Source organism: Lactuca sativa, chromosome 4 (assembly GCF_002870075.4).
Source record: "Lactuca sativa cultivar Salinas chromosome 4, Lsat_Salinas_v11, whole genome shotgun sequence".
In the NCBI taxonomy this organism is placed as follows: Eukaryota; Viridiplantae; Streptophyta; class Magnoliopsida; order Asterales; family Asteraceae; genus Lactuca; species Lactuca sativa.
In genome coordinates this window covers 61,462,235-61,481,229 of record NC_056626.2, presented here as the reverse complement: position 1 = coordinate 61,481,229, position 18,995 = coordinate 61,462,235, and the positions used below count along the sequence as shown (strand labels likewise).

At 33.4% G+C, this 18,995-nt stretch overlaps 1 protein-coding gene across 8 annotated transcripts; it reads right to left on the bottom strand.

The window, feature by feature from the left end:
• Positions 1 to 2,968: 2,968 nt before the first annotated feature.
• Positions 2,969 to 6,514, bottom strand: LOC111898846 (F-box/LRR-repeat protein 25-like). Of its 8 annotated transcripts, none has more exons than XM_023894742.3 (4): positions 6,395 to 6,514; positions 6,153 to 6,222; positions 3,391 to 5,394; positions 2,969 to 3,166 (listed from the first exon to the last, which is right to left on the bottom strand). In XM_023894742.3, exons 3-4 carry the CDS (start codon positions 4,545 to 4,547, stop codon positions 3,157 to 3,159), a joined length of 1,167 nt encoding a protein of 388 aa, XP_023750510.1. In that variant the 5' UTR covers positions 4,548 to 5,394; positions 6,153 to 6,222; positions 6,395 to 6,514; the 3' UTR covers positions 2,969 to 3,156. The 8 variants fall into 8 exon arrangements, with proteins under 8 accessions (XP_023750510.1, XP_023750529.1, XP_023750540.1 ...); XM_023894761.3 differs by having other exon boundaries at positions 3,391 to 5,375; XM_023894772.3 differs by having other exon boundaries at positions 3,391 to 5,309.
• Positions 6,515 to 18,995: the final 12,481 nt, after the last annotated feature.

Sequence of the window (18,995 nt, the reverse complement as noted above, 5' to 3'; positions counted from 1 at the left end):
CTAAGCTCGGCATGTGGAATTATCTGTAGGAAAATCTACCTAATGATGTCATGATCGTTGGGCTCTTGGAAGTTATAACGACGAAAGAAGAAAATGGATAGACAATTGTTGCTCTGTAAGGGTAACAAAGTAAGGATGTTAAACCTAAAAGGGGAATGCGATTATTTATAGGGGACTACAAGCCAGGTAAGAACCCTTGCTCCCCAAGGGTTGTCTTATTCATGCCATATAATGGCCCTACTCGGCTTTAATTTATCCTACATGGAAGTCCACATCATTGAGCTAGTTAATTCGTGTCACTTTAACCTAATGTAAAAGGTAAAATAACTTTTTAAAACGGTCAAACGAGACTTCATTCCCTTTATATATATATATATATATATATATATATATATATATATATATATATATATATATATATATATGTATGTATATATATATATATATATATATATATATATATATATATATATATATATATATATATATATATATATATATATATATATATGGATGACCTTTCAAAACAAAAGTGAAAAGTTCATTGGGCTAATATGCATTTTCCTAGTAAGAATTGATGAACAGTTGATTCAATAACGGACACAGAGTATAAACATGTGTGGATGGCTCGTGTGAGCGAGTAAAATATAATCATGGGAGAAGAATATTGGAGATTTTAGTGTCATCAAGCATTTTGTGTAATTAAAAGTAATATGTGAACTAAGAGGTTTATGATTTGTACTCTATAATATATTTTCAGTATGTGCACGGAGTGCATGCATATATAAAATTGAATTATAAGTCGGTACGGTAAAATGATGGGGTCACGGGGGTCGTGCCCCCTTGCAGGGTCCTAGGGAGCCCCTTAAAGTGGTAAAATTGACAAACCTCATCGGTTTGGAAACCATTGGTTATTTCATTAATTATGGGATTTTTCTTAACTAATTCAGAAGACGAATACCCTAATTATCAAGTATAAATACAAGTTTTCTCTTTGATCCATGGCAGACCCTTCTCATCTCTCATTCTTCTCTGACAAAATCAAAATTCTTCTAGAAAATTGACTTACGTTTTTGTGCCTGGATTTGTAAATATCTCTTTGGATTATCATAGGCTAGATTTCTTGTAACATAGACATAAGCTAGAAATATCAGTCCCAAAGCAAACCTACATGAATCCATATTTCCACCATAAACTCTTCTAATTCCTAACAATGAATGTGTGAGTGAGTGAAATAATATAATGGGTGTTTGTAAGTTGTGTCTCATTGGGGCAAAAAACTAAGCGACATAAATCGGTTTAGTATTTGAGTTAATAGTGTACAAAAGCAATAAGAATAGTGATGGTCTTACAAAAGACTTCAAATGTGTCTGGATAAAGGATGTAGTTTTGTGGGATCACGTTTCTTTTCTTTTTGTACAGGAAACAATATCTATCGAGATGATGGATTGATTATCAGAACCTAATGGGGTAATAGAAATTGTGCATGCGTTGACGTTGATTCGGCTAGCATTTCTGGTGGTATTGTCTTTGTGTAGGACACATCCCACTTTTAGGATATGCATATGGAAAGGATTTACGTAGTAGTCACTGGAATTTGGAAATCCTGCAATCTTCCTTGTGTGTTCATCAACAATACGCAAGACACCAACCTTAAGCACAAGCTTTTGAACACCATTTCGCATACTATTAATGGAGATCCTGATCGTTGATGGCTTTTATGTGGCAACTTTAAGAATTTTATTAATGCTTTGGACATCTTGGATTTGAACACCATGGTGAAAGTTCATTTTGATATGTTGAGATGGGTCTAAGTTTAGTAAAGTAAATTGTTTCTTGATCTCGGATTGCTTTGTTCAACTTTGGCCAACTCGTATGTTGTTGCCCTGCCAAATATTTTGTCGCCAAATATGTTGTCAGACCACATTTTCTACTCCTCCTACTCTCTAATAGCCCCGACTTCAACCCATCTCCTTTCCAATTCTCTATCTCATGGTTGAGAAACATTAATTTGGAAATTTTAGTGAAAATGAATGGATGAATAAAAGAACGAGGTTGAATGTCTTCTCCAATGTGGAGAAGCTTTCCAAAAAACTTCAAGCTCTCAAATAAGCTATTAATCTTTGTGCAAAGATGATAAACCCAAATTCTGAGATGGCTAATCTCCTTTCTACTAACAAAATTTAAGAAAACAAACTGAAACAATTTTCTTCTCCATTCATAAAAAGGAATTACAAAGCTTTAAATAACAAATGCAATCTACGGCTAATGCCTTGAAATATGCAGGAAATGGAATCGTGGGCTACTACTTACTGTAATCTAAATGCTTATTAAAAGGATATGCATGAGAAAATAAAGGAAGACTAATGCATGATGTATGACCAAGTAAAGAAGGATCTAGAAGTCCTCCAAGTAACTTGTCTGTTGACCATGTGACTAGGATGTCGTATCAAAAGAATATGAAGAAAGGCAAAAGACTTACCTTGTCCTATTAAGCTCAAACATTTTTCCGTAGCTTCCTTACTACTTCTCATATGTCAGACTATGGTTGAAACAAGATAATTAGGGTTGGAATTATCGTTTAGACTTAAATTTATGTAATTAATCATTGATTCAGCATATGCGTGTTGATCATACGTGAGTATTAGGTGTTTACTCAGCTCTAAAAAATGAAAGAAAGTGCTTGTAGGAATCTGCATCAATGGTGCAGCTATATCCTACTCTATATACTCACTAAATTCCATGGTTAATAAAATTTGTAAATCAGTGGTTCCTATTTGGAAAAGAATCAACAGAATAGCTAATAGCATAAAAACATATCCAAGTAAAGTATAAACGATATGCTGCCTTGATCTTCCTTTGTCTCGAGCCCCATGAAATTTTAATTAACACTACAATCTCTTGAAAAGAGAATACGATAAGCACTTGTTAATGATTGAAAACTGAAATCTTTTAACAAAGATCAGAAGATCCACACAACAACAAAGCATCCATAACATGATTAAAACAATAACAACATTTGTAGCCAAAAACACAAAGCATTGTTGTTTAACATGAGAAATCCAAAAATGTAAACATGACTAGAGTTTATCACACACACACACACTCAAAAGCAACAAAGGGTAACCAGGAGAGACAGCCTCTGATATCAAAACATCAATCAAACCTGAAAATTCAAATTTATAGGTGTAAGAATGGGTAAAATGCAGATAAGTAAAGATAAAAAGAAAAAATAGAAATAACCCTACTCCAAATGAAACCAGGAGTAATAATCTTAAACATAAATAGGATGGTATTATTGTTCTAAAAGTTGAAACAAGCTCAATATCCAAACATAGCTTAAAACATAATTACACATGAATAAGTAATAAGAATTTAAACTGATCTTACCTGATGATGATTTTTTCAATGGATTTCATGTCAAGAATGCTCCATAATTCTGGATAATATTCAACAAAAAACAAGCGATCTGGAACACAGCTACGGAAATAACTGATGATATCAGCAAGGTCAACAGATGATGGAGGCATTTCATTCAATGTCAAAGTTTGTAATCTCACAAAAGGGGAAATTTTACTTTTAAGTAATTCAGGGAATCTTGAAAGAAACTTCAATGTAGCAGTGTTTAAAGTAAGAAACTTTGTGTTACACATTTGATGAAAAATATTGATCATCAACTCAACATTCTTTTGTTGTTCTCCCATTGATCTGTTGTCATAAATGGTTCGAAAGACTACAGTTTCTAATGAATTGAGATCACTGGTTAACAACAAAAATGAATGATCCATGCGATGATATGTGAAAGAGGAAAGTTTGGGTGCTGAGATCACAAACTGACATGAATGATGAAGAATGTTTAATCTCAGATTCTCTAATTTACTTGATGTGATATAGAAAGTATTAACTCTCCATAATTGACAATCAACCAAGACAAGATTTTTCAGATTTGAAAAGGTGGAAAACAAATCCAAGGATTTGTTATCAGTAGGATACAGTAAGAATGAAACCCTTTCAAGATGCAAAGTAGTCAAAACAGGCAAATCCCATGTGAGATTTGGAGTTTTAAAGAGCTCAAAATCGATATTCAAACAAAGATCTTGAAGAAAATGAGATTTAAACAAAGATAAATCGAATCCACCACGTCTTGTTGGGATAAGACTCGGGTATTCAATGTTTATCTTTTGAGTACCGTGAGACATAGCATAAGATATCACCTCTTTGAGAAGACTTAGCCTGATTGAAGTTGACCGAAAGTCAATGGCGACAATTTCTGCATCATTCTTACGATTGGTGAGAAATCGATGCATAAATTTGGGAAATTTCTTATTGGTGAAAGGAAGGGTTTCAAAGTTGAGATAGGGATGGGATCTCCATTTATGTATCCACCTTCGTGAGAGAGCGCTACTTTGAACAATGCATCTTGAATCCATAAATGAGTACATGTAATGAATAACATCATTTGGCAAACGAGTAATTCGATCATTATCGTCCATCGGCTCTTTATCAATATTGATATCATCAAATATCATTGGTTTTCTCTTCACCATTTTTGAGATATGGAGCCCTAATTCAAGAGAATTGGTTTCAGTTTTTGATTTTGGGATTGGGGATGTGTATAGAGGAAATGAGGAATACCCTTTTTGTTTACCTTTATAGCGCTATAACGTGTCAAGTGAGCTGGCTATCGAGTTATTACTCACCGCTAAGCATTGAATAGATCATTGAAAACAAGAGGATAGTTATCCTTTGTTTCAAATAAGATTCGAGTTATACGAGTCAACTCATTAATAGTTATATAGTACTCAAAATCCTTCATGAATGCTGCAATTATGACAAGCTACACTACACTGAGGCGACTTGTTAAACTAAAGGAAATGTGCCATAGAATTATATATATATGGAGATTGCAACTTCCATAGAATGTATGTTGTGACGACTTTAATTTCAATGTTGAAAAACTCTTTTAAATTTAAAAAAACCAATGTATTTAAATTGCATTTTAATCTAGCAGTCTGTAAACCTTAAAAAACAAACAGTCTTCTTCTTGCAGACTGCAGATGTTTGGTCCACCTCTTCTTTTGCAAATGAGGTCTGCAGACTGCAGTCTGTAGACCTTAAAGAACAAACAGTCTTCTTCTTGCAGATTGCAAACATTTGGTCCACCTCTTCTTCTACAGATATGGTCCACTTCTTCTTCTGCAAATGTGGTCCGCAAACTCCAGTCTACTGACCTTAAAAAACAAATAGTCTTCTTCTTGCAGACTGCAAACTTTTGGTCCACCTCTTCTTCTGAGGATGTGGTCCGCAGACTGCAGACCATAAAAAACAAACAGTCATCTTCTTGCAGACTGCAAATGTTTGGTCCGCCTCTTCTTCTGCAAATGTGGTCGCAGACTGCAAACATTTTACATCTTAAAAAACAAACAACACCTATGTTTTCAACAAGAATTTGATAAAATCTTTTGGATAAGCAACATCATTGCAAATTTTAAAAACAAGATGTTGATCTCAATACAACATTTTCTATGAACTCCCATGTATACATATTTTCTGTTCTCAACTACTTGTTTCAATTGACAGGTGCACTTTGATTACAGTATACTATATATAGCCAATTGCAAGAATGAAATCACAAAATCCATTTATAAAAGAAGAGAAAAAAAAAACGTTTTACTGTGTTATTACTTATTAAAGTTATATAGAAATTTCTTGAAATAACAAATTCTTTATCAACCAAAACAGGATAACCACTTGGAATAATGGAACACATTATACTTTAGAGAACATCCATGGACCACTGATATGGGTTTTCCACTAAAAACTATACAAAATTTTTCAAAAACGTCTTTAGTTTTTAAGGAGTAAATGCTCTAATGCTCCTTGATCTTTGTAAATCTTCTAGACAAAAGTTTAGAATTACAAAATCAAGAGATTCATGTTCAATAAAATCAATAGATTCATGTTCAATAAAATTGTAAATGATTAATTTACAACAGAATCCAGATGAAATCTGCAGTAAGATCATAGAACCCATTGGTGCACAACATATATAGAACACGATGTCAACAATAAGTGTCTGTTCATCAAGATTAACCAAGCAACAGGGCAATTTAAAATCATAGATTAAATTAACGAAATTAAAAGCGACTTACCTCCATCGACAGTGATAACTATTCGAAATTCTAGCTATTGAAGGCACAACGCCGATCAAATTTATGAATCCTACAAGCACCCAATTAAAAATCTAGGTTAATTAGGAATCCTCGAATTAATTTCGAATCCAGAATTAACAAAAACCGGAGCTACGTAATAGAAAAAACTATAATCTTTTACATGATTTGGAAGCATTTAGACATCTAATTCTATTAGCAATCAAAACTGTAGATTGGCTCACCAGACAGTAACGTTCATCATAGTGGCAAATTTCCCGTGATTGTTTTTTATTATTTCAAATAAGAAAAGAATTAATAAAACTGTTTCCATGGCTACATCCGATCCAACTTTTTTACTAAGAAGCCAGTTTATTTCTTTTTTATATTTTAAAAATCTTTAAACCCTATTTTTATAACTACAACATAACCTAAATTATTTTTTATTAAATAAATATAATGTATAAATAAATATTATTAAAAAAAATTTAATGATTATTAAATTTTGAAATAAATAAATTACTTATTTTAAAAACCTCAAAGATTTAAAATATAATTTATTTACGAAATATCCACAACAGTGAATACAAAATAAAAAAACAAGTTGAAATAATGAATATTAAAATAAGTCAATATTATACTAGAAGAATTATAAATTTATTTTAATTTAATATTTTAAATTGTAAATTTTAAGATATAAATTTTAACTATGTATAAATATATAGTTAACCAATCATAAAATGTCGTGTTACATATATTTTGTAAGGAAATTTCAGTAATTGCTCACCAAAAGGGATGGTTTCACGTAACCATAAAATATAAATAACACCTATTATTTTTTTAAACGACAAATCTAATCTAATCATAAGCTACTCATTAATATATATATATATATATATATATATATATATATATATATATATATATATATATATATATATATATATATATATATATATATATATATAGCAAACAAGAATTGGATCATCAACATCAATAAGGAATGACAAACAACTTATGCGGTTGGGCAAAATGTCATTTGATAGTACATACTACCTTGTAGTAATAAATACGATACCATGAATCTAAATAATTTATAATATTTTAGTTGAATTCTCCATATCACCGTTAATCTTAATCACTTAATCAAGCCATCCCCAATAAGAGTACCATTATTAATGATTATTCTAGTCAAAGCCACAAAGTATAACATCAAATGAACCAAGCTCTCACACCTACAAATATTTTTTGTAAAGTAACACTAAACTTTATAAAATTACATTAAGATCTTGTCACTGATCTTCATCAACCACCTCCCTCCCCGTCGGCAGGAGAGGGGGGAGGGGGGGGGGGGGGGGGGAAGGAGAGGAGGGGGAGAAGGGTCATGTAAACAATATGGCCAAATACTCAAGTAGCGTCTCAAACGAGTTGAGCAACTTCTATTTTTATCTATAGAAAAAAGTCTAGGGAATCGGACTTTAAAATGTAAATGACTATGCTAAATATCATCTTAAAACCCCTCTACAGACCATTTCCAATGATCTTTGAACAAAAAAGACAAAGTCAATACTTTTATAGAGAATTTGAGTGGACGAAAGAAAAATATTAGCTTGCATAGTAGAAATAGAACCACAAGAAATATTCTCATCCATTAGGGATGAGATTTAGAACCAGTTCGGATTCGGAATCGAACCGGAACCGGAATTGGAACCATTAGAATCGGAATATGTAGAATCGGTCCGGGTCTCGGGTTTAAATAATAGTTTTTATCCAGGTTTCGGGACCTTCGGGTCTGGGTAAACCGGGTTTAAGAACTGGAACCGTATTAGGAACCGAAACCGGTTTTAGGGGCCGGAACCGGTTTATGTGAAAAGTTTAAAACATTAATATATAATTCGTTTGAAGTCGGATTGGCAAGAGGTTTTTTCCAGAGTGTATTTTATAGTTTGTACATAATTTTAGACTATAATTTTGTCATTTTTAGGTTAATATTCTTTGAGTTATAGTCCTCCAAATGTCGGGATATCAAAGCTGTGAATTTGTTGTTTCAGCTTTATTTTTATATTTTGTGAAATTTTAAAAATGCATATCTAATTCGTTTGAAGTCGGATTACCATGAGGTTTTTTTGCAACAAGTAGTTTAGAGTTTATAATTGATTTTAAACTATAATTTTGTCATTTTTAGTTTCATATTCATTGAATTACAGTCCCTCAAAATCGGGATATCAATGCTGTGAATTTTTTGTTTTTCGGCTGTATTTTTATGTTTTGTGAAATTTTAAAAATGCATATCTAATTCGTTTGAAGTCATATTATCATCAGATTTTTTGCAACATGTAGTTTAGAATTTATACATGATTTTAGACTATAGTTTTGTCATTTTGGTTTCATATTCATTGACTTACAATCCTTCAAAGTTGGGATATCATTCTTGTGAATTTTCTGTTTTTCAGCTTTATTTTTATATTTTGTGAAATTTTAAAAATGCATATCTATTTCGTTTAACGTCAGATTATCATGAGGTTTTTTGCAACGTGTAGTTTAGAGTCTGTACATGATTTAAGACTATAATTTTGTCATTTTTGGTTTAATATTCAATGACTTACAGTCCTCCGAAGTTGGGATATCAAAGTTGAAATTTTTCGAAATTCATCCACTAAGTAAATTCCAAAAATTTCCGAATTTCCAGGGTTTTCCGGTTCTAAACCCACTTTACCCAGTTCCACCCGACCCACTTTAATGTTTCCGGGTTTTCCGTTTCTAGACCCACTTTACCTGGAACCAAACCGGAACCGATTCCTATATACCGGGCCGGTTTCAGGTCCTATAAAATCCCGTTAACCGGTTCCCAGGTTTTTCGGGTCTGGGTTTGGACCCACTCTCATCCCTATCATCCATGATGTCAGCCGTCCCATAAACAGATCTTATCTTAAGGAACGAAGAAGATGACCGACTAGAAGCAGTAACAGTAGACATTCGATGGTGTTTTGGACTTGCTATCGTCGGAGAAGGGATCAAATGTTTCTAGTAACTATTGTGTGCATGAATGCACTAATAGGAATTTAGGAATAATTAAATAATTAAAAATTGTAATAAGGGTAATTATGTAACTTTAGCATGATAATTAAAATAAAATCTCTTAATTCATGGAAATTACCATAAAAATCTGTTTCACCAATTATTTAACCCTAGCCTCTCATATATACGTATTATATTTCTACCTCCTCCCAATTTCTTATTGACGTTGTCGACGATGTGAATTGGGCGAAAAGGACTTCGATCCTCATCAGATCGAGAAGGAGAAGATGAATGAAGGCAACTAGGCTGCTCAGGCAGCTCTATGCTTCTTCTTCCTCGGAAGGGATATACGAGGGTGAGGGACCGGAAGGGGAGCAGCCTATCTCCTGTGAACCATCTTGATTTTATTTCTCATTTTTGGTGGTGGGAAAACGAAGGGACAAAAATATCAACGACCGGCGACGGTGGAAGATGTAACGCCCGCATATCTGGGCTAGTTAATTTAGAGACGATAAGCGTCAAAAATGACTTTCTGATGAAATATTATTCAGAAGGAGTAATCTTAACTAAGTTATAGTAGTCGTGACAAGGATTTTGAATATATAAAGAATGCCGAAATCTGAGTTATAACGAAGAAGTTATGACCTGTCGAAGTTTCGCGACATAATCGACACGACACAACACAATGTAAATAGTAAATTTACGATAGAGCGATATTTGTCCTTAGCAATCCAAAAAAAGTCGTAAAATACGTTAAACCGAGAGCGTGCATAAAAAGAACGTCTAAATCTGACTTCGTATGAGGAAGTTATGATTTTTCTAAGTTTCAGCTTAGTAGTATGCAGCCCGAAGTCCGATTTTAAGATCGAGTGATTTCTAGCCGAAACAATCTAAATGAGAATTGAAGATCTCGTCAATAGTAGTACAACGGTAAAAAGACAGACGAAAACGGATGTCGGATGAAGAAGTTATGAATTTTAACGGACTTTTCCTGTCCCGGCCTATTAAAATATAATAATAAAAATAAATTCAAAATTAGACGACGAAGTCTAAACGAAAGTTGTAGGGGATAATTCCACCTACGCGTGGATACAAATAACATAAAAAACGGGGCTCATATGTGAATGATATGGATTTTTGAAGATCGGGGCACAAACTTCGAGACCTTCACGAGGTGAGCATTGAAATTCACGAGGTGAATTCGTTGCATGACACCTTTCGAGCCTAGAAGATACACGACAAGTCTAGGAGATGATCAGGATCGAATTCACGAGGTGAACATACTTGGTTCACGAGGTAAATCTCAAATTTTCACCCTATAAATAGAAGTTCAAGTGCAGCCGAGTTTAGTTGCCAAATTTCTTCTCTCTCTCACCCATATTACCTCGATTTGCATGCAAGATAGACCCCCGAATCCCTGGTATCATCCCCGATACCCGAAGTGAGTCCCAATACCCCGAAGATCCCGAGAAATAGAGTTTTCAAGTCGAAACTCTGCCCGTGTGAAGCCCGGTTTTTAAGAAAGCATATCGGTTTCACCGAAGAATACTACATTTAGAGTCGTAGTGTTGTCCAATCATCGTATTATCAAGTGAGTATGTAGTCACTTTCACCATACACATAGATATGAAGTATTTTATATAAAATACGTGCTATATGTATATATGTTGTTTGTTTATTTGAGATAGATGTTGAATGATTGTTTTATACAGGTTTTAAACTGTATATGTATTTTATATCTACAAATATATTGGGTAAAACATGGGTAGATGAAAGAATGTTTTATACATGTTTAAAATGATTTAATATATATATATATATATATATATATATATATATATATATATATATATATATATATATATATATATATATTATATACCAATATGTTGGGTATAACATGGGTAGGTGAAATAAGTTGATGTGTGATAAAATGATGAGATAAATGATGAGCGATGGTATATGAGTGGTAAAATATGGTGAGAAGCGATGAGCCAAGTGATGAGCCAAGCGATGGACCCGTCATTCAGTAGAGTGTGGATGACAACCATGGACTATTCTAGACGGTCCACGGAACACTAGCAGGCTCGCAACCTGTAGGTGTGTGAAGTATATGTTCATCAGATGTAATCTAAAAACCTTGGCAGCTATGGACTTAGTGACTGTTGTATAAACCCTGACGACGATGTGACTTCGTGCCTATTACATAAGAGGAATCCTTAGGAATGAGTGATAGACGATTCGTAGGGTAAATTCTTAAAAAAAATAAAGAAGATAATGGGGTTGGGTAACTGGGTTGATTGTTCGATGTTTAAACATAATAAATTTATTTATTGTGGGTTGAAAACCCTATATGCTCACCAAGCTCCCAAGGCTGACCCACTCAGTTTATTTGTATCATAGGTATCGATATGAAATTGATTTACACTGAGAGATTAAAAGAGAGAAGTAGATCACTAGTGTAAATGAATGTAAGTTTTGTTTATGCTTATGTTTTTGTATTGACAATGGCATCCTAATGGTTTAAATGAATATTTGATAATATATTTATCATGTTTTTCTGGGAACAAATTCCGCAACACTTTTAATCAAATGATTACTCTGATTTTTTTTTAAAATCATAAATGAAATCGGTCTTTTCTGTCTGTAAAATTGGGGATGTCACAGTTGGTAAGTTTAAGTGAACTAGGAATTTGTAGGAAATTTCTAGACTTAAACTTAGAATGCTAAGCGATGATTGTGGGATGAGTGTATGTTATACTTTAGACACGAGCACTAGTTTATTTTAGGAAAGATGCCTAAAATGTTTTATGTTATAGATATAAAGATGCCTTATATGATATTATTTGATTGGATCCATGGTCTATTGCCGACCGGATCTAGAAATTTTATGTGTTCAGATTTCTAAACGTTTGATTATGGTATTAGAACTGACTTATAACTTTTCGGTGTGACAAGGAGATTTATACGTCTATCGTAAATAAAATCTTTCCAATCTTAAATTCTCGCCTCGGTACACCGAACGTCTGCTTGGGTGTACAAAACGTCATGGTGAAGACAGACTAGGAAATATCTGAGGAAGATGACAACCTGAGATGAAGAATGTGATGGGTCATGCATCGATCGTTGCACCTGCATCTGAACCTATCACAATGGCATAAGTTCAGGAAGTGATGCGAACCATGATAGTCTGATAGAATAGAGGAAATAATAACACTTACGACAGTGAATGATACCTATCGGAAGATATCGTAAGAGAGGTATCTTACCTTTAGAATGTGTCTAATAAATAATACATCTAGTATGGTAGAAGTACACTTTCGATTGGCAGAAAGAAATAATTTTTAGTATAATCCGTAAAGATATCCCATGGTCTGGAATTTCCAATACCAACCGAGTTGAAGTAGAATTTATGATTGAAGATACGCATGGAAGAAGTCCTAGTAGAGTCTAGGGAAAAAAAATTATAATTTTTTGGACACATTCGTATGTGTTAAATTGTTTTGTGATTTTAGGACTTGGGGACTGCAAGACAATACTTGGGACGAGTATGAGTAGGTGTGAAAGGTAGTAGATGCATATACTACCAAAAGCACAAGACTCGCACTTGGATCAGGGAAAGTCACAAGGTTACCAAGAAGCTAGTAATTGATTTCGTTTTTGTTCATGTATGTCGTTACAATCGTTTCGGTAATGACTAATGAGATGATTATTATTCTGACCCTAGTGGTCATATCAAATTGAGTCCGACTACAATGAGTTTGTTACGTGGTTCAGAGAACCAAGTTCGATGTAATATCTGACTTAAGTTAGAAGATTGAAATCAATGTGATCAATAACATCGTGCTCGTTGTTAAAGAAGATTGTAGCTAGAAATGCTACATGCTAAAATGTGATTATATCACATTAGAATATGAAGGAAGGTATATTCCATTCTGGAATTTGACTCTAAGAGACTTGATTCTAAGCGTTGCATCATACGATGAGAGATCGTTAGAGCATGACCCATCGGTCTGTTACAATAGATGAAGGAAAGTACTTATCCTAAGAAGAAGAAGGAGTCTTCAATAAGGATTTATTTTGTAACTCAAAGGTTACAATTGAAAGTCCAACATAGTACGAAGAGCAGATGCATGATTACTACCTGCTATCGAGAAATCCAACTGTTAGATACTCTTTCGAGGAAACATAGAAGTTACAATGATTACCTAGGATGAAGAGATAACATATGTAATATTTATACAACTCCTATTTCGTTGATGATTCTGGGACGTAATCATCCTAAGGGGGAGATAATTGTAACGCCCGCAGATCCGGGCTAGTCAATTTAGAGACAATAAGCGTCGAAAATGACTTTCTGATGAAACATTATTCAGAAGGAGTAATATTAACTAAGTTCTAGTATTCGTGACAAGGATTCCGAATATATAAAGAATACCGAAATCTGAGTTATAACGAATAAGTTATGACCTGTCGAAGTTTCGCGACAGAACCGGCACGACACAAAGCGACCTAAATAGTAAATTTATGATATAGCGATATTTGGCCTTAGCGATCTAACCGAAAGTCGTAGAATACGTTAAAACGAGAGCGTGCATAAAAAGAACGTCTAAATATGACTTCGTATGAGGAAGTTATGATTTTTCTAAGTTTCAGCTTAGTAATATGCAGCCCGAAGTCCGATTTTAAGATCGAGTGATTTCTAGCCGAAACAATCTAAACAAGAATCGAAGATCTCATTAATAATAGTACAACGGTAAAAAGACAGACGAAAACGGACGTCGGATGAAGAAGTTATGAATTTTAACGGACTTTTCCCGTCCCGGTTTGTTAAAAATATAATAATAAAAATGAAATCAAAATTAGCCGATGGAGTCTAAATGAACGTTGTAGACCATAATTTCACCTACGCGTGGATATAAATAACATCAAAAACGGAGCTCGTATGCGAAAGATATGGATTTTTGAAGTTCGGCGCACAAACTTCGAGACCTTCACGAGGTGAATTCGTTGCATGACACCTTTCGAGCCTAGAAGATACACGGAAAGTCTAGGAGATGATTAGGAACGAATTCACGAGGTGAACATACTTGGTTCACGAGGTGAACCTCACGATGTGAATCTCAAAATTTCACCCTATAAATAGAAGTTCTAGTGCAGCCGAGTTTGGTTGCCAAATTTCTTCTCTCTCACCCATATTACCTCGATTTGTGTGCAAGATATACCCCCGAAGCCCCGGTATCATCCCCGTTACCCGAAGCAAGTCCCGACGCCCCGAAGATCCCGAGATAAAAGAGTTTTCGAGACGAAACTCTGACCGCGTGAAGCCCGATTTTTTAGAAAACATCCTGGTTTCATCGAAGAATACTACATTTAGAGTAGTAGTGATGTCCAATCATCGTATTATCAAGTGAGTGTATAGTCACTTTCACCTTACACGTAGATATGAAGTATTTTATATAAAATACGTGCTATGTTTATATATGCTGTTTGTTTATTTGAGATAGATGTTGAATGATTGTTTTATACACATTTTAAACTGTATATATGTATTTTATATCTACAAATATGTTGGGTAGAACATGAGTAGATGAAAGAATGTTTTATACATGTTTAAAATCATTTAAAACGTATATATATATATATATATATATATATATATATATATATATATATATATATATATATAATCTACAAATACGTTGGGTATAACATGGGTAGGTGAAATAAGTTGATGTGTGATCAAATGATGAGATAAATGATGAGCGATGATATATGAGTGGTAAAATATGGTGAGAAGCGATGAGTCAAGCGATGACCCAATCGATGGCCCCGTCATTCAGCAGAGTATGGATGACAACCATGGACTATTCTAGACGGTCCATGGAACAGTAGCAGGCTCACAACCTGTAGGTGTGTGAACTATATGTTCATCAGATGTACTCTAAAAACCCTGGCAGCTATGGACTTAGTCCCTGTTGTATAACCCTTGCGACGATGTGACTTCGTGCCTATTACTTAGGAGGAATCCTTAGGAATGAGTGATAGATGATTCATAGGGTAAATCCTTAAAAAAAACAAAGAAGATAATGGGGTTGGGTAACTAGGTTGATTGTTTGATGTTTAAACATAATAAATTTATTTATTGTGAGTTGAAAACCCTATATGCTCACCAGGCTCCCAAGCGTGACCCACTCAGTTTATTTGTATCACAGGTATCGATATGAAGTTGCTTTACATTGAGTGATTAAAAGAGAAGTAGATCACTAGTGTAAATGAATGTAAGTTTTGTTTATACTTATGCTTTTGTATTGACAATGACATCCCAATGGTTTAAATGAATAAAATACATTTCTTCGGAAATGCTTTGATAATATATTTATCATGTTTTTTTGGGAACAAATTCTACAACACTTTTAATCAAATAATTACTCTGATTTTATTTTAAAAAGCATAAATGAAATCGGTCTTTTCTAGCCGTGAAATTGGGGATGTCATAGAAGAGGTGTTCAAGGTGGCCAATAGGTAAGTTGAATGGGGGCTGCTCCGGCAGCCTCCCTATTGCTTCTGTTTACTTTTTTTTTTGCTGAAATCAATGGAGTTTTGGTGGGTTTTGGGTTTAATTTTTGATAGGAAATGAACAAGGAAAAACGAAATGTGATGAGGCTGCTTCTTCTTCACAGGAAAATGAAAGAATGGTTTTTATGATCAAATGCAGATTTTTATAGATCAATTTGGTGATGAGTTGGGTTTTTGTAAATTTTTTATTTTTTCAGAAATTCGAGACACCATTCTTTGATGGCAGAGAACTTTTAGCTGGAAGTATTGATGATTCAATCTATGTTTATGATGTTTATGATTCAATCTTATTAACCATCGATGGTTAGAAGAATGGTATGCATCTTGTTTGATAGGCTCTCTTCCTGAGACCTTGTTTACCTTTTTATAATATTTTTGTGTTGGAAAATTGGTGTTAACCAATTTATAAAAATGGGTTTTCCCCATTTTTGTAACACGTCCAAAAATAAATTTCATATGAATGATAAATTAAAGTAAGGGTGTTGGAAGAAGTAAATAAAAGAGGTTAATGGTTGGGAGAAAGAAAAGAAAAGTCTAGGGACATTTCTTACAAATATTTCTTTCTTTTGTAACTGAAATTGTAATTATTATTATAATTTAATTACATATTAAACACACATTAATCTTGTGATTAATAGAGGTGTTTAAATAGGAGGTTATAGAATGTGTAGTATAAATACTACTACTCTACAACTATTTGAAAACACCAAAAGAATGTAAGAAAACTCTCTTCTTCCCCACTTCATCTTCTTCTTTTTCTAGCTATATTGAAGATATAATCCATCCCTATTGAGGGTTCGGGTGGTCTGGAAGAACCACTTCAAACTGTTGTATCCTAGGAAACAAACACCCGATAGCGGGCGAATTTGTTTTAAGAACAATGTGTTAAACATATGCCTCAATTTTTCTATTTTCTTGTTTGTTTTCGTACATTACCGAAATATTATTCCTACAATCTTAAAACAAATTCATTTGTACGAAACGAACTACAAATTGGAAACAAATTTACTTGCATTTTTTTGATATTGTACGATTTTTTAAGGAAAAAAAAGAGGATTGTTTTGTGATTTTGAAGCACATTTGGTCATTAAGTCATTAAGAAATGTATTTGCTATTAAGTATCTAATTTTCCAGCTTTGGTACTGAGTCTATTAAGTACCTAATGAGTTAAGAAGCTAGCTAAACTCAAAAACACAATTTATGTGTTGTTGTGAAATGCTCTAATCTGTCCCAATCTTTGAAAATCATAACTTAGTCATGGATACTCATATTTGGTTGAAACCAATTCTCAAAGTTTGTTATATGAGTCTACTTTGTTTCATTATTTTTGGCGGAAAGCTGTAAACAACTCTAACTAGGGTGAAAAATAGGATTTTCACTGACTGGTTAGATTTTAAGAACTATGATACACAGTTTGGTAAAATTCATAATAAATTGTAGAAAAATCGTGTGCACTTGTGCAAGTAGTCCCTTGAAAGCTAAGAGACAGCGCTACTGGATTATGAAATTAGATTGCATTTTTGATAGGTTTAAGTGGGGCTAAAGCAGTCTTGAACAGACTGCATTGTTTTGTGAAAAACAAAAAGGATTTGTTTAGTAAAAAACGACTTCAATTTTATGTAAAACAGCTTTGGAAATCATCATACAACTTGGTTTACTTAAAAAAAAACATCACATTTTAAATAGTTTTGTTGAAAGAAAACATTAGTTTTCTGATATCATAATTTATGCATCAGTTTTCTACATGACAAATCAAATTTTAGAATTCCTGCATCAGAAATCAAGTTTCATAATTGTTCAAATTCAAATTTTAATTATGTTGAGTTTTTTCCAAGCAAGAGGCAAACATATTTTTTGGGAATTAGAATTCTAAACATTTATATTTCATGTATAAATGATTTCAGAAATGACGCCACACGATGTGGCTATGATTTATAAAGTAAACTCTATGGATGCTAACTCCATTGAGTGATGGATTGATGTGAGTGTTACACACCATGTGTGCTCAAAGAGGGAGTGACTCAAGAATTATAAGGTTGTCCAAGTTGAGGCAGAAATTTATTCTTGTAATTGTGATTCTAAACAGTTAAATTTCGTGTTTAAAACATTCCAGAAATGGTATCACATAGAAAAGAGCTAACACTTAATGATGTGTTGTATGTTCCATTGATTAGGAAGAACTTAGTGTTTGGATGTTTGTTGAAAAAAAATGGATTTTTGTTTGGTTTTTGAGTCCAATAAGTTTGCAAGTCATGATATTAAACATGAGCTTCAGGCATCTTATTTACCATAACAAATGGCATCACCGAAAGGAAACATCATATCTTAAATGAAATGATGAATGCCATATTGTTGCTTATGTTTTGGGTTGCCACACTCAATGTCGGGGGAAGTTGTGTTGTCAACTAGTTACCTTTTAAATAAGGTACCCCAAAAGAAAACGATAAAAAAAACAACATCTAAGTTATGGTCGGGTATAAAATCATCTTACAAATACATTCGAATGCGGGGATGTCTCGCAAAGAGTGTTATACCTAACCCAATGGTTGTAAGGATTGTACACTAGATTGTTGGTTGCATCTTTATTGGTTATTACAAAACAATAGAGTTTATTGTTTTCTTGTACACTAATGGAATCAACAAATGCATCATACTTCGAAAATGTGTCTCCATGTCTTGATAAATAAAAGAAAAGTGCTCCAAAACAATTGGGCACAAAGAATCCTCTCATGAAGAAGAGAATGGAGGAATAAATGGATCATGATGGAGTAAAAGGGGACAACTGAGAAATCATTTGGAGATGATTTATGTATGTATATGGTTGAAAGAGAGCCTCAAAATTTCAAAAAGGAATGCACTTCCTTTGACAGATCTTAATGAAAAGAGGCAATTAAAAGTGAAATGGATTCTATCTTGCCAAATCTCACATGAGAGCTAGTGGATATACCTCTAGTATGTAAACCACTAGGCTATAAATGGATTGTCAAGAGGAAAATGAAAGGAGATAGATCCAAATAATATGAGAATCAGTTAGATCATAGTGTTCTATGATTTCAATAGAAATATGCACTGATTTCTTGTTTGGAAATTTAGAATCCAATGATACTTCTATACCAAGAAGCTATTTCCATTAAATCCAATAATATTGGTTGGAATTCATCAAAACAAGATAAAGATTTTGATGAATATTAAGATATTCAACATGAATTTGAAAGGACTGTGAATGGAAATATGATTACTCTAAGTTTG